This window comes from Silurus aristotelis (genome assembly GCF_946808225.1).
Source record: "Silurus aristotelis genome assembly, chromosome: 3".
Lineage (NCBI taxonomy): Eukaryota > Metazoa > Chordata > Actinopteri > Siluriformes > Siluridae > Silurus > Silurus aristotelis.
In genome coordinates, this window is record NC_139576.1 from 37,633,366 (window position 1) to 37,656,174 (window position 22,809).

At 41.7% G+C, this 22,809-nt stretch overlaps 2 protein-coding genes across 2 annotated transcripts; both read right to left on the minus strand.

Moving 5' to 3' along the window:
• Positions 1-543: 543 nt before the first annotated feature.
• gpc6b (glypican 6b) lies at positions 544-15,935 on the minus strand. The gene is made up of 9 exons (XM_083537369.1): positions 15,518-15,935; positions 10,256-10,414; positions 9,533-9,924; positions 8,383-8,548; positions 6,329-6,459; positions 6,045-6,167; positions 2,845-2,978; positions 2,649-2,752; positions 544-2,158 (listed from the first exon to the last, which is right to left on the minus strand). The coding sequence occupies exons 1-9, from the start codon at positions 15,687-15,689 to the stop codon at positions 1,962-1,964; spliced, it is 1,578 nt and encodes a 525-aa protein (XP_083393495.1). The 5' UTR covers positions 15,690-15,935; the 3' UTR covers positions 544-1,961.
• On the minus strand, positions 15,804-20,978 carry LOC310723911 (uncharacterized protein; the record flags this gene model as incomplete). The annotated part of the gene is made up of 3 exons (XM_083537404.1): positions 20,814-20,978; positions 18,778-18,955; positions 15,804-16,071 (listed from the first exon to the last, which is right to left on the minus strand). The coding sequence occupies exons 2-3, from the start codon at positions 18,918-18,920 to the stop codon at positions 15,804-15,806; spliced, it is 411 nt and encodes a 136-aa protein (XP_083393530.1). The 5' UTR covers positions 18,921-18,955; positions 20,814-20,978.
• Positions 20,979-22,809: the final 1,831 nt, after the last annotated feature.

The window sequence follows — 22,809 nt, forward strand, 5'->3', positions numbered from 1 at the left end:
TAAAAACTCCATGTTGTCCTGTATTCACAGTTATTTAGTATCAGGTTGAGTATTTCACCTCCAGACCTTCAATGATGTTCTACCTCAAACAAACCACCTCTTAATCCCACCAGTATGACGTCACATCTGTAGAATCCATAAGAATTATATATCATCTCCAGCAGAAGCACTGATATTCACCTCCTCACATCACCCTGGGGTTTCTTCTTCTCTGTCAGTCATTGTGAAATAATATCCACATGAATATATTTGAGATTGCGGTTCGTGAGCTCGGACTATTGACGCTCTTTGACAGTCCAATCAAAGGACGTGAAAATGCTCATATGCTTGAACACCTGCGAGGGAACTTTTAATCACCATCATGTTCATAAATACTCCGTTATTGGATTTTCACTGCAATTCCACTCTCAGACAACAGAGGGCGACAAACCCACTAATATACTCGGTATATTTTTTATAAAAATCTTTAAAAACGCCACAAATTAAATGCAGCAGAGAAAATATAGTATTTAGAGAAATGTACTCACATGAAAAGAACCACGATTTTCCTTCCAGTTGTTTTATTTGTATCAAACAACAATTCATCCGAATAAACAAGGCTTTGAAAAAATTCATAAAACATTTCTCTTAATTTATTGTAAAAATGGGGCTTTTTGCTGTTTTCTGTACGTATATTAAATGTATTAGTGCCCCTAAGTCGCTCCGATTTGGATGCAAGACTCAGTGACCTTATGACTCCTAGGCTACTTTATTAGGAACACCTGTACAGCTGGAGGTTCATGTCACAGCAGTGCAAACAAAAAAGGAACTCTTTCCAACCGTGGTGAGCAGAAAAGCATCTCAGAACATGGTGAAGAGCACTCTGTGGTTACAGGGGCAGGGGTTGGCTCAAAGCAGTCAGCTGAAGATCATTACAACCTCATCACCTGTTTTTGAATTGAAGCAGAGGTGCAGGTGTTCCTATTAAAGTGGCCACTGAGTGTCATGTATATAAAAATAAAGGCATTTATAAATTTATAAAGTGAGGTGAATGTAAAACACATGGCATTTCTCCACGCTCTCACAGCAAAGTGTATATTCGTGTAGGTTCTACATGTTTTACATCACGTTCCATCGTTTCTGCTCGAAAAAACCTGAGTTGCTCAGAAATCATGTGACTTCCAAAAACCCACATTGTTACAACCTGGAACTGACCTTAAACATTTAAGGGTACAAATATTACTTTCATAATTAAGGAAAAAAAAAAATTTTCATCCATCTTGTTCTTGATCACGAATCGTATCTCTGCACAAGAACATCATCCTCGTAATGTGACGCTCCCATCACCGTGCTTCACTATTACAAATTACTTACGGATAGTATACATTTGACGTGCAATTTCATGTAGATCTGGACTAGGAGAACGGGATCTAACATTCCTAAATGAGTTCAAGAGCGTGAATATTTAAACAAGGTACTGTCATTTTCTAATTATTATTATTATTCCCCTAATGGTGAACAAATCAAGTGTACTGAGTATCTATATTTATTGTACAACATTAAATGCTCTTCACTCCACCACCAAAAAAAAAAAAAAAAAAAAAAACTGGAACAAGAAAACGAGTAAATACGGATTAACTGAGTGTAGCATGACCATGAAGTAGCTTCTATTCAGCTACTGTTCTGGTAGGCGGGGCTTCAGCTTCCTGGGTAAACAAATAATGAATAGTTCAAATGATTTATCAGTTTACCTTGTAACCACTAAAAGCCCAAACTCGACTCATATTAAAAAAAGCAGTGAAGGACAGAGTAGTGAACTGAAATGTAGTGGTTATGAAGTGAAAATAAAAGAGAAGGATGCCACCAAAGAAACCACGATCCTACAAAGGGCACGAACATCCATCCGTCCGTCCAGTTGGTTTTCCTTCCTTCATAATAAAACCTGATTGATGCTACAAAGCAGATGAGTGTAAAGGTGTGTGTTATCTTTGCTGCTGGAGAGACATGAGGATGGACAGAACTGAGTGAAGGAGAAGGAGGAGAAGGAGGAGGTTGGACGGATGGAGGCGTAAAGCGGAGGACAACTCCATATTGGGGGTTTCTGTGGTGAGAGTGGAAGGCGTAGGAAAACACGAGTCAATGCAGCCACTCCCACTTCCTGATCCGCTCATCTCGTCACCTGAAAGAGAGAGAGAGAAAGAGAGAGTGTGAGTGAGTGAGAGAGAGAAAGAAAGTGAGATAGTGAGTGAGAGAGAGAGAGTGAAAGAAAGTGAGTGTGAGTGAGAGAGAGAGAGAGAGAGAGAGAGAGAGAGAGAGAGAGAGAGAGAGAGAGAGAGAGAAAATGAGTGTGAGTGAGAGAGAGAAAGAGAAAGAAAGTGAGATAGTGAGTGAGAGAGAGAGAGTGAGAGAAAGTGAGTGTGAGTGAGAGAGAGAGAGAGAGAGAGAGAGAGAGAGAGAGAGAGAAAATGAGTGTGAGTGAGAGAGAGAAAGAGAAAGAAAGTGAGATAGTGAGTGAGAGAGAGAGAGTGAGAGAAAGTGAGTGTGAGTGAGAGAGAGAGAGCGAGAGAGAGAGAAAATGAGTGTGAGTAAGTGAGAGAGAGAAAGAGAGAGTGTAGAAGTAATTTGGGTGATCATTATTTTCTAATGTGATATGATGTTTGGAGTCTCACTGGAGTCTTCGTCTAGCGTCTGGTAGCCGTTATAAGCGCGCTTCAGCAAGCCGAGAATCGCCGTAAAATCGATGAACTCTGTGTTGACGGCATTGGAGACGTTCCTGATGCACAAACACACAAACGCACGTGAGGGAGGAAATGTGGGCGGGATTTAGAGACCTCTGACCTCTGAGTGGTCACTCTTTCAACGTACCAGCTTGTTATCTCTCCATCCCAGCAGTTCATCTCGTCCGCTGGAGCCGCTACGTTTTCATCCTGACACACGAACTCGGGCAGCGACGACCAGAACGACTTCACCTCCGACAGCTTCCCCTTAACATCCCCAACCTGAAAATACCACAACATGAAACATGTACAACTTCTCCAGGGGTTTAACCTAAAGCACCTCTACACCTACACTCAATGGCAAAACATTTGTGGGCACCTGAACATAAGATCAGCATTTAGTTTTCATTTCCTGTTATAATAACCTCCTCTTTTCTGGGAAGACGTTCCACTAGATTTTGGAGATTGCTTATGGAGCTTGTAGGTGAGGTGAGGAGGCCTGGGGTGCAGTCATTGTTCACATTTATCACGTTTAATACACTTGGAGCTCTATAGCAGGAGATCTTCCACTTCAGCCCATGGAAAGCAGATCTTCATGGAGCTGGCTTTGTACACAGGGGCATTGTCATGCTGGAACTGATTGGGGTCTCCTAGTTAAAGTAAATTGCACCCAAAAATTTCAAAAACATTGATGTGCCTCCAAACTCTGAGCTTCTTTCGGGGAAATCTCACATACAGTATGGCTGGAGAAATCAGGTGTCCCGATACTTTTGGCCAAACGGTGTTGCTTGTAGAGAAGTAAGAAAAGCTGATTTAGTTCTTATCCTGAGTTTAGATGCAGTGACCGTGAACTCTTTACTCTGAACAGATGGCCGCATTAGTGCTGATCTGAAACCCTTCACCACGGGGAAGTGAAATAGAAACGAGGATTGGAACACAGCCGGGCTGTTAATAATCATCTGCGTATTAAACATCTATTACAGGTTTCTTTAAATCTGAAATATTTTGTGTACGAGTTTTTTTGCATCATGTAAAATTACATGTTCATGTCCATAAAAAACTTTGACTAAATACAGTAAACACCGCCGTCGCCTGCGTCGTGTTTACATTGGTGCGGTTCGGATCGCTAAGCGATAGTTATTGTGGAATTTGCCGAAAACTATCATTACATAACCTCACTGTTTCACCCTGAATAAATAAGTCATTTTGCCAAACTGGGGCACATAAAAATAGTTATGTATGTGTGTTATAGTGAGTATAGTGAGGGGTATAGTGAGGGGGTATAGTGAGGGGGTATAGTGAGGGGTATAGTGAGTAAAGTGAGGGGGTATAGTGAGTATAGTGAGAGGTATAGTGAGTATAGTGAGGGGTATTGTGAGTATAGTGAGGGGTATAGTGAGTATAGTGAGGGGTATAGTGAGTATAGTGAGGGGTATAGTGAGTATAGTGAGGGGTATAGTGAGGAGTATAGTGAGGAGTATAGTGAATATAGTGAGGGGTATAGTGAGAGGGGTATAGTGAGTATAGTGAGGGGTATAGTGAGTATAGTGAGGGGTATAGTGAGTATAGTGAGGGGTATAGTGAGGAGTATAGTGAGGAGTATAGTGAGGGGTATAGTGAGGGGGGTATAGTGAGTATAGTGAGGGGGTATAGTGAGGGGTACAGTGAGTATAGTGAGGGGTATAGTGAGTATAGTGAGGGGGTATATTGAGGAGTATAGTGATTATAGTGGGGGTATAGTGATTATAGTGAGTATAGTGAGGGGGTATAGTGAGGGGTATAGTGAGGGGGTATAGTGAGGGGTATAGTGAGTATAGTGAGGGGTATAGTGAGTATAGTGAGGGGTATAGTGAGTATAGTGAGGGGTATAGTGAGTATAGTGAGGGGTATAGTGAGTATAGTGAGGGGTACAGTGAGGTTATAGTGAGGGGTATAGTGAGTATAGTGAGGGGGTATATTGAGGAGAATAGTGAGTATAGTGAGGGGTATAGTGAGGAGTATAGTGAGGGGGTATAGTGAGGGGGTATAGTGAGTATAGTGAGTGGTATAGTGAGGGGTATAGTGAGTATAGTGAGGGGGTATAGTGAGGGGTATAGTGAGTATAGTGAGGGGTATAGTGAGTATAGTGAGTATAGTGAGGGGTATAGTGAGTATAGTGAGTATAGTGAAGTGAGGGGTATAGTGAGTATAGTGAGGGGTATAGTGAGTATAGTAAGGGGTACAGTGAGGGTATAGTGAGGGGTATAGTGAGTATAGTGAGGGGGTATATTGAGGAGTATAGTGAGTATAGTGAGGGGTATAGTGAGGAGTATAGTGAGGGGGTATAGTGAGGGGGTATAGTGAGGGGGTATAGTGAGGGGTATAGTGAGGGGGTATAGTGAGGGGGTATAGTGAGGGGGTATAGTGAGGTGTATAGTGAGTATAGTGAGGGGTATAGTGAGTATAGTGAGGGGTATAGTGAGTATAGTGAGTATAGTGAGGGGTATAGTGAGTATAGTGAGGGGGTATAGTGAGGGGTATAGTGAGTATAGTGAGGGGTATAGTGAGTATAGTGAGTATAGTGAGGGGTATAGTGAGTATAGTGAGGGGTATAGTGAGTATAGTGAGTATAGTGAGGGGTATAGTGAGTATAGTGAGGGGGTATAGTGAGGGGTATAGTGAGTATAGTGAGGGGTATAGTGAGGGGTATAGTGAGTATAGTGAGGGGTATAGTGAGTATAGTGAGGGGTATAGTGAGTATAGTGAGGGGTATAGTGAGGGGTTTATCCTTTATTTGTCTATTTGGTGAAACTAATGTATAAATCATTGATGATATTAGAACACAAACATCTCATCACACCACACTAAATATAAATCTAACTGCTGCACAAAAACCAAACCAAATGTGCAGTGTGGGTAAGAACACTCTGTCTGTGGAAGTGGTTTACCACAGTCAGCTCACACACACACACACACACACACACACACACACACACACACACACACACACACACACACACACACACACACACACACACACACACACACACACACACACAGCAGGAAACTGATGTAATTGAGACACGAATCATCCACATTCCCATAACATGAGTGACATTCCTTAGAAACTCTTAAAGGTAACATGATCATGATCCATACAATCTCCCTGAGGATCCATCACATGTTTAAAACAAAACATTTTTTTTAGCCAATTCTTTTTTCATGTCTTAAATATAAAACTTTGCTTGCTACCATGTGCTGCACGCTGTGAAGCATATGTTATTTTTAGCTAATTATTTAGGTAGATAACTTTATTCAACTTCAATTAATTTTACAATCACTCAGATTATTATTAAAGTAATTGTTCACCAGTTTTTGGAGGTTTGTGGCATCAGCCTCGCTCGGTGCAAATCCTTGGCCAGTCGTGCTCGAGACGTCACGGGCAACTCTGTTCTTTTCCAAAAGCTTTGGCTGACCACAACCTTGAAAAACCTGCAGTCACACAGAAAGAGAAAAGGAAAATGATTTCAAACAGGAAGTTGTACCTTTTTACCCAAACATGTGCCTCTAGCATCTCGCGGTGACTTGTGCGCGTTCAGCTGAGCGTGCTGTGGTGTTATAACAGGTGTTATAGTGGATTAAATGTGCAGTACTTCGTATGACAGCTCCATGGTTCTCTCTTGCATGTTCATGATGGCGTCTGAAATTTTTACGTCCATCGGCTCCATGATGGACTCGATGTTGAACGGCCCTTCGAGTCTCTCGATCAGCAGCAACATCTCATCTATAAAGAAGAGCAGATTCTGTGTTTGTTGATAAATGATTGACGAGTTTGTTTCACTATTATTATTCGTTATTTGGGAATTATGTATATAAAATATTCATTGCAGGAACAGATACCGCTCTATTCTTGATGATAAACAAATATTTAATTTGTTGTTTTAAACTTTTTTAACTTTAAAACCCTGAAAAATATTTTTTACTAATATAAAAAAAATCTATTTTCCAAATAAAGTAAAAGCTAAACTGCAGCTTTAAAGTCCACTTGCAATACAAACAAAAACTAAACACAATTTTAGAAAATATTATTTCTTATAAATGTCTTTTTATAATGCTGCCTTAAGAATAGAATTTAATTAATTAAGTTAATAGTCACTATGTAACTCCTGTTACAGCTGAATAGCAGTGAATTAGAAATAGCTGCATTCATTAGTGATGGAAAGATCGGATGGTTTTACAGTCTCGACTCCGGAAGTCTAGTTTTTTTTTTCCTCAGCAGTGAAATTCCCCTAATACATCGACTTACACAAACCTTTAATAAAATTCTGAAGTAAATAGAAATGATAATGCAGTCAATGGGCAACACAAATTTTTTTTCAACACAGATACCAACATTTCCTAAAGCCATAATTATTATTATTGTAAACAAATAATCATTCATCTAAAAACATTTTTACATAAAAAAAATTGCAACAATAATAATAAGTCATAAAAACTGTATTTGGATTATTAACTCCACATTCCCTGCATTCACTGCTCTGCGACGTCTGACTTATGAAGGTTGGTGCTCCCTGTGACTGTGCGTGCAGCCTTGTGCTGCCATCTGCTGGCATGTTAAAAAACTAGTCTCTAAACCTTTTGATACCACCTCGTAAAATGTATCCAAAGGAAACACTATAATGTCATGTGATTAATGAACTAAAGACTCACAAAAACATCTTGAATCCAAATTCTCTCCCACACACGTCTATCAGTATCAGACCTTCACTTTCTCAATCCGATCGTCCGCAGTGTCGAGGTGAACGGGGGCGAAACCTTTTTGTTGTTTCACACAGGCATTTTTCTTTTTGCTCTCGTTCCCTGGTTCCGATTTATTTTGGTAACATTAAATCCACTCTGAAATGCCCTGCAAAGCCACAGAAATGTTTGAGGAAATCCTTCTCTTCCTGCAAACGTGCATTTTACACATAGTTTGGGATTACATTAGTGCCACCAGACCAACCGGCCGTGCGTCATGTGGACTCCAAAATACCAACAACCAGGGAAAAGATGCGAGTGAGAGCAAGGCGGATATTCTTAATAATAAAGACAGACAATCACATCATCCACCTTAAGGTTGTGTGTGAGATGCTTTTCTGTGCAGCACGGGTATAAAGAGTGATTATTCGAGTCGATGTTACCGTGAACCAGTCTGAATATTCGCCTCTTATCTCTCGTCAACCGATGGTCTCGGGATGTTTTTAGTTTTGAAACCATTTAAAACTATAGTTTCTGATTTCTGAAAAGTCACGGGCCCTCAGCTCACATTTCCACCGATTCTGAATGTTAACCGATGCTTTGGACTTTGGAGAAACATGCTTTGGTATCTGCGTACTTGGTTGCCCACTGTTGCATAGAATGTGTGTGTGTGTGGTTAAGAGCACAGCTGTAAGCCATTATCCTCAGCCTACAGCTGCTCGTCTGTCCACTTATTCACGTTTATTTAACCTCTAAAATAAAATAAAACCAAACCGCCGAGGTCAGATAAACACTCATTATAAACCCATCCAGGCATCGCTCAGACAGCGGGCTGTACAGGGAGCAGGGTGTGCGGTTTGGATCAACATCCTTGCCGTGCCGCCGATGACGAGAACCGAGTACCGACGGGTCCTATAAGCTAGTCGGGTTCGCCGTGTCGATATGGCGATGTAAACGTGGAGATTCTTACCGACGTAACGCGTCCAATCGTCCGTCATTAGGAGGCTCCGCTTCAAGCACAGTTCTAGAACGTGAAGACAGTAATCTTTACACGGCTTTGACATCGTTTTGCCCTGGCAGTACGGGCAGTACAGCATTTCAGTCACATTGCTAACACACGCCGCGCTCATGCTAACCTAAGAAACAAGAAATCAGTCATTAGGAGTCATTAGCTAATTAGACAATGATCAGCACCTTCTGACCAATCACAATAAAGAATTTAACAGCATTTGGGTGAGTATATGCAAACGGTTTTGACACATGAAGTACAATGTTTTTCCATACTGGCCCAAACTGTGTCATGGTGGTCAGATCTGGACCTGTGCAGCAGTCTTTTGGGGGCAATTCTAGATTTTTCTTTAACGTGGTGGCACAGGGGGGACCAAGAACCAGTCAGGGGAAAAGTCATGTGCCCCAAAACAAATGGGATGACATAAAAAAAAGTGCCTGGACACTTGTGCAGTACACTCTCTTTTTATAAATAAAAACCATTAAACAGACAATAATTGTTCTCACTGCACTGTACTGCATCGACCGTCTCTGACGTGGTGAAGTAAAAGTCATGTTTTAAAAGACTCTGGTAAAAGTTGGAGTACTGACGATGGAGTACTTTTTTTTTTTACTCAAGTTCAAGTAAAAAAGTTTGGGCTTTGACATGTACTTAAGTAAACAGTAGCATTTTAATCAGTTCTAAATGGACCTTAAATTAATACATTTAAAGTTTTAATACTCTCATCAACATGCACATTGACAAATATTGATACTTTATGCAAATGTATGTTTATTATTAGTGAAACCAAACTCAACATAGAGCATGAAGACAAAATATGACTGGAAATGTTTTAAAAAGTAATGATGGTGTTTTAAATGACGTAAATCAGGACACCAAACAGAACCTTTGCTATGTTTCCACACGGACGGTTAATGAGGTGATACTGGAGCAACTGTAACTTTTATAAGGTTTACAGAAACGGAGAATAATTGTTTTCGATGTGAATTGGTTCATTTAAAAGTTTTAATACTGGACAAACTCAGTTTTCCCACAAATCTCGTTAATCAACATTATCTGAAATATTTGCATCTAAACACCGTTCTGTCCATCAAAGAGAAAACAAACAAACCTTGGACGCATTGTTCGCCACTTCGTTCCCGAACTCGAGTCCCTGGACGAAGGTTCGTGCGACGACAAACGCCCTCGACACTTGCGCTTTAAACTTTTTGGGCACGTCGCCAAAGGGCTTGAGGTCGTCCATGTGCTTGTTCACGCACTCCATGTAATCGTCATTGATGTCGTACTGGGAGTTGAGCAGCTGGAACATGCGCTCCATCAGACTGGTCCAGAAATCGTCGATCATCTCTTCCAGGTTCACGTTTCCACCAGTGTAATAGCGTTTCAGTTCAGAAAAAAGTCTCTGGAAGACGTCGGCGTTTCGCGTGTACAATTCCCCGTAAGTGCGAACAAACATCTCATTCAGGGAACGCTCAGTTTTCTCCAGGAGCCCCAGGAAGAAATCTTTCAAGTCAGAGAGGAAGGTGACAAAGACATTACATCTCGTGCATTACAAACTCAAGATGATGAAGGCATTTTTAATCCCAATTAACTGTGTGCAAATGACTTTATGTGTCAGGATTCAGCATCTGTAAAGTACTGCCTTTTTATTTTTCTTGAGGTAAAAAAAAAAAAAACAAGCATCAAACACCAATTCTGGTCAAATTTAAAAACAATTCTGCAGTCTGATAAAACATGTAAAGCAGGAACTCCAGGGTCCTAAAATGGAAAACACTGTGGATTTTTTTAGCAAAAGAAATGAGATATAAAGAAGATGTAAAGACAGAAACCGTACCATCAAACCTTTTATATCGGGACTCAAACATGTTCCTCAGGTCTTCAGTGGCCTCGGCCACAAACTTCTTGAACTCGTGTTTACTCCTCTTGATGAAATTCTGCTCCATTTCTGGGCTGCAGCATGTCAGGTTTTGGGTGCAGATCTGCAGGGATTCACCTGGAACATGACGAAGGAAATGTCACACCGACAAAAATCTCACGTGGAAACCTCACGTGGAAACCTCAGAGTTTCAATCAAGAGATGGAGAAGGTAATTTATTTCTTAATTCATTTGTTTTTTGATCTTAAACTATAAACTTGTTAAAAGCTCTGCACGAGTGCATTTTAACCTCCTGGCAGAGCCAGAGCTTTAGACTGCAACATCCTGGTACTGTTTTAGTATAAAACCAGTTAATTCTCTGGTTAATTCTATTAACGTTTTGAATGCAAAATGAAGTAGTGTTTTGATTTAAATGGTGTTAGTCTCAGGGGTTCTCATTTGCACAAAGCTGTACTTTAACCTCCTGGCAGAGCCAAACAGGTTTTGGAAGGTAAGAACTTAAATTTTAATGATCCATGTCCAATTTTTACTTGCGATCAGTACAAAGAAATAAGCGGTGATATTAACCTACAAGCGGACTGGATGAGTCTGCTACTGAAGTGTTTTTTCTCCTGGGTGTTTTTCTTTTGGGAAATGAAATTCCTGCGTTACATTGGAGGCTGCAGTTTGCTGTAAGATAGCTCTGGACCATGCTGGAAAATATCTTTGGTGTACCAGAAATATTTGTGCTGTTTTCATAGTGGCATAGTTTAATCTCTAAAAGACTATATTCCTGAATTACACAGACTTCACACTTAAAATAACTTTCTAACGAGCAGTCTGGTCTGATGGCAGGCAGGACGCGTAACAAGGTGTTATTTAAGGGCCAAATAAAGCTGAATGTGTTGTAATAAATAAAAGGCAGATCTGGAGTCTACAGCACAGCAGCATTTCAGTCAATGAAAACGTAGATTTTTGAAAACACTCTCCAAAGTGTAAAGATTAGAAAGCAGCGTTTTTGCGTTTTGCAGTTTGGACTGTGTGAAAACCAGCTTTCGAAACGTCTTTTTTAAACGGAAATGCTGCTTTGAAATTGATCTGGATTAGTAAAGATGTAGCCTTGAAGATACTGGGGTTTGAACCACCAAAACCAGGAACTCATTGCTGGTTTTCCAAATGGACCCAAACTGGATTATTTTCAGTCAAGCTTTATTTAAATTTAGCCTAGCTAAACCATGATCATGCTGAGGCTAAGAAGAAACAAGGCTAACTGCGCTAGCTGTAACACCGACACAACAATCCCAAAAAACGCTTTCACAATGATCAGCAATGTGGATTTGTTGTTGGGCGTTAACATAAAATGTCCATTTCTAAGCATATTAAACTGACTCGTGTTCAGGAAACACTTTACTTTTTCCTGCTCAGCGTCGCGGTGGATCTGGAGCTGATCCCGGGAACACTGGGCATGAGGCAGGGATACACCCTAGAGGAGATGCCAACCCATCATGTCCAACTATGAACACACACTCAGACACTTATTCATATCTAGGGGATGTTTGTCTGAGATGGAATGTTCTCCATCAGGAGAACCTTCTCAGAATATGGGGCATCAAAGCAACTGTAAGAGAACATGAACTCTCGTGATTCTATGAATCTTCTATACTGTATGTAGGGTCTCCAGGAGCTCCAGGATCTCCTCTTTCCACACATTTTGCTGGTGAATCAGTTTTTCTGAACATTGGACAGATATTTATTTGCAATGTCCTAAAATGGGTGTCTTCCTGTATGTGGGTGTTGTGTTTCTTGCTCAGTAATGATTTGGAAAATCCAGCATGTATTTTTTTTCCATGGCAAAACCAGAACGCATTCAACAGATGCCTTTGCTGAAGGTCAAGGAAGGTCGAAAATTGTCAAGAGGTTTATTTTGGTCCGGTTCTTGGTTAGATGATGATATGTTTTAGCTGAAATGATTTTTTTTGCATAGCTGTTTAACGTTTATTCAGCAAATTGTCTCCCATTTCAAACCAATGCAGACAGGTTCAGGCACAATTTTTTTTTAAACCTACAGGAAATAAAAATTCGAGAATACGGTCTCATTCGCTCAGAATTGATTTGTGGGCAAGTGTTCAGAAAGATGCTCCAGATAAGTGACTTCTCCAGGGGAGTTTAGGATATTTTTGCATACACCATGTGATCTGGGATTGATTTATTTCGCTTTGAAACCATAGTTTGGCAATTTTTAGACAAAAAAAAACGCCGTTTTCTAATTTCTCTGGATTTGTGTAGCAATGAGCCTGAGCTGTTCAAAATCCTCAGGTATGAATAAGTGTGCTAGTTTGTGGTGCCCTGTGAAGCTCTCGCATCTCATTACCCTCTGCAACTCTTACCAGGATAAAATAGTTACTAATGGAAGAGTGAATGAATGAAGTGTTCCAGTGATGATCCTTCAACTGATCTACTGTGCTGTTGATATTAACAAACTAACCCAAGCCTTCCATCTCAGCAATCTGCAGCACAGTCATGCTATGTGATCTTTGTGTAAGCACCGTGGGAAACCATGAGATCTATTTTAACAACTGGAACGGTCCAATGTCAAGGCAGGCCATGTCTGCAGGGGGCAAACAAAGTCATACCTTCTACTCCTACTTAGTGAAAAAACACTGATGTTAGCATTAATACTAGTTTACAATTTAACAAAAAACTTGCTCAGAATATCTATATTATCTTTAGGCAATAGGAGGAGAAAAATAAAGGCTGGGTGATTTGCTCTTCTCAGTCCAGGTATTAAGTTTTCAGGTTAGGTCCAGAGAGATTACAGCTTCCAAACCCTGGTCCTAAACATTTTAAACCTCACCCTGTTCCATTACACCTAATCAATTAATCATATAATTAGGATTGAGCTGAAATCAGGAAGTGATGATCCAGACCAATCCAGCGACTGATTCAGCTGCTCCTGATAGGTTCCTGTGCAGTGTGACCCAAGCTGTACTTTGTTGTTCTTTTGAGGCAGTACTGGCCTGAGGCCCACCACTGCCAGAATCATTGATCCTGAACAACGAAGGTCTCTCAGTTAGGATCCCCTTACAGTGAGGTTTCTCGTCTGAATTGTGATGAATCCTAGTTGAGATTCTTTCCCAGTGTGAAGAGATGAAGATGAAGAGAAGTGGATATGGCATTGTGTCCTGTTAGGGTGACAGAAGAATTTGATGGGTCCAGCACTGACGGTTTATTCTTCACGTGTAGCAGTGGAGACTAAGAAGCGAGTGAAGGATTCAAAATAATCTAAGGCTTGTAGGCACAATCAGCATTGAGAAGATTGTAGAAGTTTGCACAAATACTAACATTGGCAGGACATCACAATGAAACAGAAAGGCTTTGCATACAGCAGAGTATATCTATACAAGCTCCTTGTAGGATTTTCAGACCCTTAAAGAAAATCAAAGGGAAAAATTTGTCTCAAGTTTAGCGTCATCTGATCGGCTCTTCTGAATCGAACTGCCCAAAGCGCTTTTCGGCCAATTATGATCGCCGAACGACCAATCAGAGCCCCCTTAATAAATGTATGGCAAAAAGAGCACTCTGGAACCTTCAGAGGGGATCTGGAGCATCATGTCCAGACTTCTATTACATGATCAGACCAGGGTGTGTGTGATACTGGCTGGAGTCACGTATACTGTATAATACAGCAGACAGAGCAAAGCGCTAACCCACAGGCCTGTACCTCGAACCCTCATTACCAGCAACAGGTAGAGTTATGACCTGCCATGTAGTCAGTGTATCTCTGGTGTCCAGGACATGATGCTGGCCTGGATCTCAGCTGTCCTGAGAGCCGGTGTGTCTCATGTCACCTGATCTGACTGCAATGTCACAAGATTCCAAAAGCACACATGCCCCTGCCATCACACTAATTTATGATTTGCACATCATAAGCCGAGAGTCTCGGAGTCAGTAAGATCATCTGATACCGACTCTGAAATACAGCTGTGAAGTCAAAGCGGGACAACAGTCTCTGTAAATATATTCCAGTGACAAAGCACAAAGTCCTGAAGTGCTGAGATGGCTTCTCCAAGGTTCTCATCTGCTGCAGAACCGGTTTAGCGGTTTACTGGAATGAGAAACATGCTCGAATCTCACAAACATGTGGGGACTTTGTACACTCTGTGGATGGTGGTGTAAACAAGGACCACCATGTTTACCACAACATGATCCGGATTGTACTTTGCATGGCTTTTCTACTGAAGCAAAAGTTCTCCATGCTGGTGACAGAGTTAGAACTTCAAAGTTCTGGAAATAAATCATGATGCTCGAGTCTTCTCGCACATGGCAAGTCATCAAGATGATCAAAAATGCTGGTCTTTCACCATCTTGTGCTGTAGGACATAGTCAGTGTGTAATAATCCATAAGGCTGCAGTGCTGAAGATCAGGATCAGTGCCTCAGCTTTGGACTTACCTCGGTAAAATGTTTCAATATTCTGGAGTAGAAAAATCAAGGCGTCTCTTGTAGCTGTCTAGATAATAAAGTTTGATATGAACCTGCATGCTGAAGAAGGTTCGGCTCATCTGGGAATATGAAAGAGTAATCACAATAGCACCAGATTCTTAACGATTATAGAAAAGTTCTTGACTGTTCCTCTCAGTGTATAAGTGTAATTCCAGTATCTCTGGGATTTTCAGAAAGTTTCAGATGTCTTATCAGCGATGAGAACTTGTGGGTTGGGTCATGTTTCGGTGGCTCTGAGAACGCAGATGTGGTTGATGATCAAAAACAGGAGCAATGTGTAAGTTTCTGTACCTTTAAACAGGTTTCACACGAGATTCTTACTTTCATGTTTACAAAAGTGCCTTCAGGTTTCATGTCCTACCTGCTGAGAACACCACCACAAACCCCTCAAAGAGCAGGTTTAATTATTATAATGGTTTGATGGAAATCAATAGTGGGGATTTTGTTTGCTTAGTGTTCTTGGTGTTGTATCTGATACCATTAACAACTTTGGCAAACTATGGTCTGTAATGGACTCCTTCAGGGACGTCATTAATGCTCCTAGAAGCTTCAATACCGGGAGAGGAACCGTTTAGGAATGGTTTGTAATGGGAACGACTGTGTGTTATGGTTTTTACTGTTTGTTTGTTTGTTTTGTTCCAGAGTTTTTACCCACGTCCACAATAAATCACACACGTACTACAAGTGTCACGCGCTGCTCGTGGGGCACCATGCGTGTGCGCGCGCGCGTGTCTCTTACCTGCTGTGTAATTGTCGGGAACGGTCCCGGAGCTGAAGCCCATGTCCCGGTACGCCTGTGCCACCGCGCCGCAGCCGGCGCTCGCGCTCGCGCTCACGAGGTCCTCGGCGCTCGCGGACGCACAGAGCGCGCACAGAAAAAGAGCGGCGGCGGCGGCGCGCGCGAGCACCATCGCACATCCGTGTTATTAACGGTAATTAACAACGACTGGTGGAGGAGAAGAAAAAAAAAAAAAACAGGACGAAAAGCAATTACAACTACAAACACAACTTAAGAAATAAAAAGATCAACCAGCACCACATCCGGGTTGAGCGACCACCACCATCATCATCACCACCAGCAGCAGCATCACCACCACGAACATTACCGGAGACGCACGCGGCTGCTCTCGAGCTGGGTTTGTTCGTGTGCGCGAGGAGGTGTGGAGTATAAAAGGAGAAGCAGCAGCATCAGCAGCTCGGTGTGAGGGCGGGGACACGGGGACACGGGGACTCGGGGAGGGACACATGGAGAGGCCGAGGTGTCTCACCGCCCACACCGTTATACAGAATATTCTAGAAATTAGAGGGGAAAAAAAAAAAAACAGTACGAGCATCTGTATCTTCATAGTTTACACCACCACCATCACTCACTTTATTAACATACCATTTCACACGTGGGCACTTTCATATGAGAGATACAATCAGGGGAATTTTCTTTCTCCATGTTCTTATAATCCACATGTAATAAATACAGCAGGTGAGAGCAGGGTGGGGCAGGGTGGTTTAGACTGGTTTAAGTTGGTTTGAGCTGGCTGGGGTTGGGTCAGGTTAGTCCAGACTGGTACCGGGTTGGATCAGGCTGGTCCGGGTTGGTTAATTAGGCAGCCAGACTTCCAAAATGCTGTTCGTGTGACTTGAGTGTTCCTGTGCATGTTCTCCTCGAACCACATGGTGTGTGACTCATCATAAGCAGTTACTGTACAGCATCTATGAGATACAATACCGACAGTGTTGTTGGGTTGGTGCTTGAGGGTATACGAGATGGTTCCTAAGGTGTTGCTTGGTCTGTCTGGTACCTTAACGAATACTAAACAGTTTAAAAGCACTGAGTAGTTTACTAAACAATATGAACTTTATAAATTAATGAATCTACATTCCTGTGTGTTATCACAAAAGTGGTGTGTAATTTCAGCTCATTGTGTGGATCAGCTGTGGAATGGTGGTGTGTTGCTTTTTTCCCCCTGCTTTTTGGTATTAGACAATAAATTGCACCTTTGCGCGTCTACAGTTTTCTGAAGGACATGTTGCATCATCACTTTCAAATGTGGATGTTGTTGTGAACAACAATGAATAAGATGACTGTGATTGGTTGATTCCAAACAATACCACTTTCCCATTAATACAAGGGTGCACAAACTTATGCAAGCAGAGTACCAAAACGTTGTTTATGCCTGTTGTGTACATCTCTTCCATATCTTCTCATCCATGCCAGGATCTAAATGAATTTACTGTAGATGAGGAACATAAGTGAGAACAGACTGCAGCTACTTGTTGCTATGAGAAGAACAGAACCGGTCTACACTCTGCTGTGCTGTAAAATCTTCTACATCTGTCTGTGAACATGAGGATGGAAAGTTTGAGGCAGCAAACTGAAGCGATGTAAACAGGATCATATTTATCGTGCAGGTGAATTCGTTCATGTTCATCGCGGCACGAGGCTTTAATGTGGACACGAGGATTTCTTATGCTACAGCATCATCTAGTGGTGCAGATAGAGAACTACAGCACAAACGAATCAGTGTGACAAATGTGAAGTTGCACATAAGCCGAAAGTTTTAGGAGGTTGTGGAAAAATACTGTGAAGTATTTAAAAAGATATACATTTACAAAACAAGAATCCAAATCACATCAGTATTTAATGTGAACACTTTTCCTTTCAGTTCTTACACTTCACTCAGTTCATGTGCAAAGTCAGGATTCTGTTGGATCAGAAATCTGGTCTATGACGAACCAATTCAACCAAGCAGGTGCTGATGATCACTTTCATCTGTAGGTTGATCATGAGGTAAAACTGAAACAGCGGTGGTGAAGGAGCCTCTCACTGGGTGAGGAACCAAACTCTACTGAGGCTGCATTTGACTTCAACTCAATGGTTGAACAAGAACACAATCACCACAGTGGTTTAAAGAAGTCAGTCAGAATTTATTAGAGGAAAAAAGTGACAAATTACAACAAATTGCACAATATTTCCACTTTCAGTTCAGAGATCCGTGTGACGGAGAACCCTGGGCTCTCGACAGGCCGGGACAAGTGCAATATTTCATTACGGTAGAACATTGCGGCTGATCCCAACCTGCCGGGAACCGGGAGAAGAAATTCGGAGCTTCGTACCAAATCCGTTAAGAAAACCGGATCAAACTTTTCCATATACTGAAAACTCAAGAGAAAAATAAAGTGATGTGGAAAATCCCTGAAATTCGGGATCACTGTCGTGATTCACAGCTACGATCAGTTTTGCATGGATTTGCACAGCCGTGTTTTCTGACCGAACGCTGAATGCAAACCAGCAAAACTAATCAGAACCGTGCAGCGTGAAAAGGAAGCGGACGTCGTTTTCTCTTCGCCTGGAAGTACTTCAAGTGCTCACACTGCGGTAGAAGCTTCAAAGACCAGACTACCTGCACTATAAGCACTTTAATACTGCCGCGAGAAACACAGAGAGGAACACCGCGAGGAACACCGAGAGGAACGCAGGTGGGACGTGAGGTCACCGAAGGCTGCTGTCAGTTTTGCATAGATTTGCACAACTCTGTTTTTCTTGTGGTGCAACGATGCAAAACTGACAGAAGACCACCAAAGAACGTCACACACCTCGGCACATGGATGGACAGATGGACGAATATTCCGGCTCTCTCATGCCAGAAGGAGCACTTAGGGCAGTAGGGCAGTCCAATCCACTATCTGCACTAGATGCACCTTAGCAAAAGAAGCAGCTGATGACATCAAAATTACGTTTCTGAAAGCTTTTCTAACGACAAGTTTAACAAAGAACTCAATTTCTCTTCATCGGCGCATTTTTATGGCCTCATTAAAGCAGCATTAGTGCCATTAATAACAAACAGCTCGTTATTAGTCTTAATTAAACAAATAAAACTCAAACTACCAACTTAAAAAGGGTCTAAACTCAAATTTAATACGAAAGCCGAGTTCAGTAGATGGAGGTTTAACTGCGTCTGATGGAACGTCTGAGATCCGGAGGACCTTCGGGTTGGAACTCACCGTCCTGCGAGGAGCTCCGTGTTACTCTGGAGGTGTGTGTGGAGTGTGTAGAGCTTGAAGTGCCTCCATTGCAGTAGACGACTTTCTGAACTACCTGCACTGTAAGCACTTTGACTCTGCAGACACTCGAACCCTCGCTGCATCTCACGTCTGCCTGAAGATGTAAAGCTGCAAAAACCTGACGGGGATGAAACGGGAAAGTAAACACAGGTTACAGGTAAATTACACGGTAAAAACGGAATCATTTATGGAGATACTGAAGAACAACCAACATCTGGATGGAGTGATAACTGGAAATAACCTCAAAATCAATGTTGCCCCCCTGAAATCTTTCCTGTAGCACCTCATTCCTGTTATTCCATATATTTACATTCTTGTACTGAATGATGATCCATTTACATTCACTTTTACTGCCGTGGAAGTCAAACACACACGTTACAGCAGATAACACACTTCTGACTGAATTCTACACACCCTGACACTGGAGACTCCTTCCAGGAACCTCCACTACACATCCCAGTGTACACACACACACACACACACACGTGTCCTTTTAAACCAGGAAGTCAGAAAGCTAGTGTTGAAAAGCCCTGGTGATCCCCCCCCCCCCCCCCCCACACACACACACACATAGAACATTCAATAACTAGTTTTGGATGTTTCAATGTGTTGGAGTTTATGCATTTAGAAACATCACACTCGGGACTGGGGCAGATTCTCAGCAGTGTGTGTGTGTGTGTGTGTGTAACAAAACTAACGTGTTTACCAGTGGCTTGTGCAGCCCGCCTTGGGAGACCGGCGCATGCGCAGTCGATCCCACAGCGAGTGCGCACGATCAGTTCGCGCTACCGAAAAACCGCGCATGCGCAGCGCCTCCCCCATTTACGCGCCCCCCCCGCTCCCTCTCACCACCGAGCCTCACTCCAACATGGCGGCTCCAGAACCTGCGGTGTGTCCGGATCACAAACTCACCCTCAACACACACACACGAATAGAGAGCAGCCCCGGGCGGCAGACTGAGACCCCCAAGGCCAGGTCCAGTGAAAAAACACGCCAAAGGGACAAAGTGTTAACATGTCAAACAAGAAACAGTAAAACCGCAGTTTCCACACACAAGCTCGATATCTGTAGCGCTTCAGCAGAACCCTGACTGTTCTCCACACTTCAGTCAGGAGCTGCGGGTTACTAATACTTATATAGTGTAAATACACAGAGCGAACAACCTGATGGTCGGAAAGTGGAAAACTCCGCACGCGCACACTACGGCAAAGCACCCACCCGGCCTGCGCGCGCACACCGCGCTCCACCACGCGCACACGGGAAAGTGGAGGAAAACCAGAAACCGCGCGCGCTGTGTGCGTGTCCGTGTGTGTATTAATAAATCCCGGGCTTTCTGTCGGGAAGAGAACCCGTGCGCGTGCCGGTGTGTGTATCGCTGTGCATTAGCCAGAGCGCTAACAGGTCTCGTGCGGCCTGTAAGCCCCCATGTGCTTCCAGTGCTTTGTTCTGCAGGCACTTACAAAACTCTCTCACACACACACACAGGGGAGATCGTAACATGTCTAAAAAGTACAAACTTATAAACTTGACTACACTTCATTCTGCGTCCAGCGGGACTCAAAGGAGGATGCACGCGCCGGATTTTTATTTATTCCTTTTTAATATCCCTGAAGTTGCTGCGCGCGTGCATTTAGTTCCTGGCCGAGAACGCGCCGCGCGATGAACCGGAGCACGCGCCCGCTCGCGCGTATACTTCTTAATAGTATTATTATTAGTAGTGGAAGTGGTCTCCTTTCCAAACCACACTCCCCGTGCCGCTATTTCCCCCCACACACGCGGCGGCGTGTTTATGAAACGAAAGCGCGCATGAGCACCGGCTCACGCCGTTCGTCGCGTGCGCACACGTACACGAAACACACACGCGCGCGCACGAGCGGCGATGCCCGGCGCCTTTTACTACAACAGGTTTCACGTCAAACGCACGCGCCCGCCGAAGATCCACCATCTTTTACAGACACACACACACTGGTACTTACCGTCCGCACACGCGAGGTCCGACACTGCAGGAAGAGAAAACACAGCGCGTGAGAGCCGCGCGCGCACCACCGACAGTACCAGCAGCAGCGACTCTCTCCCACACCGCGTGCTTGAATGAAGGGCGGCGCCCGCGCGCACCAAAAGAAACTCCAACTAGCTCATTAGCATAAATCAGGCCCGTGGACCAATCAGAACGCACCGCTTTACTATAACGTACAACAACCACAAGGGCAAAACATCCGCTCCTGACGTCATCACCATAAGTCACAATAATATTAATAATAACAATTATTTAATACGACGATTATTAGTAATAATTATAATAATAATAGTAATAATAATGCAAAACAGACACAAAGTATATAACGATTTGAAACTACAAGAAAATGTTCGTTAGAAATGTATAAATAATTTTATTACTGTTTCCTGTATTAACTTTTACTCCATTTTAATGTTTAGAGTTTATTTTCACACTTTTTGTATTTTTATTTTCATTCATAAATAATTGCAGTATTACAGCCTTTACTCTGTAGTGTTTTAATTCGATTAAAAACCATTTATAAAATGTAAATATGTGAATATTATTTATTATTAACTATAAATTGCACATTATTTGTTATTATTATTATTATTATAATTATAATTATTATTATTATTATTATTATTATTATTATTATTATTATTATTGTGTCAGTAAATAATATTTTTAAACTATTTTATATAGAATTTCATTTTTATTGTGTTATAATATTTTTATTATATTAGAGTAAGTGTTTGGAACTGAAGTGAACTGAACTGGAATTAATGTGTTTATTTAATTGATTATTTATTTGTTTGGTTTAATATATTTTTTTTCTTATTTCCCCACATAAATTATTCTATTTGTTTCAGCAGCTTTTTTTGTCTTGAACAGTTTACTTTGTGCACAGAAACAAAAATAAAATAAATCAATAATCAGACACACATAACCAATATAATAATAATAACAATAATAATAATAACAACAACAATAATAATAATAATAATAATAATAATAATAATAATAGATTTAAATTAAACCCTCAGTTAAAAAAATTAAAAGTATTAATATATTGTAAATAATTATTAAAAATGTATTAATTAATTAATTTTATGTTCATAAATGATAATTTTCAGCATCGTTTTCTGTAAAATGTAAACTTTACTGATGAAATATTGAATGTGACTTAATAAAATCATTATACACTGATTATAAACTTTAAATTCTTTATTTACGAGTTATATAATTTGATATTTCACACCCGTTTCAGCTGAATCTGTGTCTAATCCAGGTGATGTATATCGTAAGGAATGAAATGCCGGCTCTCATGCTGTTATTCTGCGTATAAACACAGTGATTTTTCAACAGTTCCATCTTTTAGTTCCTGTATGAAGGTCACAGTTTCTTCATGTTCAGCAGCACGTTACAGTGTGAACGCCTCTGAAACAGGATTCTCTGTCCCTTTATCATTTCTTCTTCTCCTTATTTAGGGGAAATCCAAGAAATGCAATCCTCCTGCAGACACAGAAGGCAGAGGAAACCTGAGCTGATCTGAGTGAGTCATTTGGGGTGTTTATAGCGTTGTGTTGAATCAGTCACGTGTAGGAAAAGCCTCACTTCGTAACCCGTCATTCACGTGACCTCTGTAAAGAAAGCTTCATCACATCACTGAAACGTGTCAGTCTGCGGTACGGTACGATCACCACAAAGCAGATCACCACTGTTCCTTCCTTGGAGCACTTTTGATAGATTCTGACCACTGCAGACCAGGAACATCTCACAAGAGCTGCAGTTTTGGAGATGCTCTGACCCAGACGTCTAGACGTCACAGTTTATCAAACTCGTTTAAATCCTTACGCCCATTTTTCCTGCTTCTAATATCAACTTTGAGAAAAAATGTTCACCTGCTGCCTAATAAATAAATCCACACACTAACAGGAGCCATGATGAAGATCATCAGTGTTCTTCACTTTACC

Excerpts from the sequence above, each read along its gene's own strand:
- gpc6b (XM_083537369.1), bottom strand. The coding sequence starts at position 15,689 with ATGGTGCTCGCGCGCGCCGCCGCCGCCGCTCTTTTTCTGTGCGCGCTC. Across the intron at positions 8,549-9,532 it reads TGGCGAACAATGCGTCCAAG|GTTAGCATGAGCGCGGCGTG; the intron begins GTTTGTTTGTTT and ends CTTGTTTCTTAG. Across the intron at positions 2,753-2,844 it reads GATGGAGAGATAACAAGCTG|GAACGTCTCCAATGCCGTCA; the intron begins GTACGTTGAAAG and ends TTTGTGCATCAG.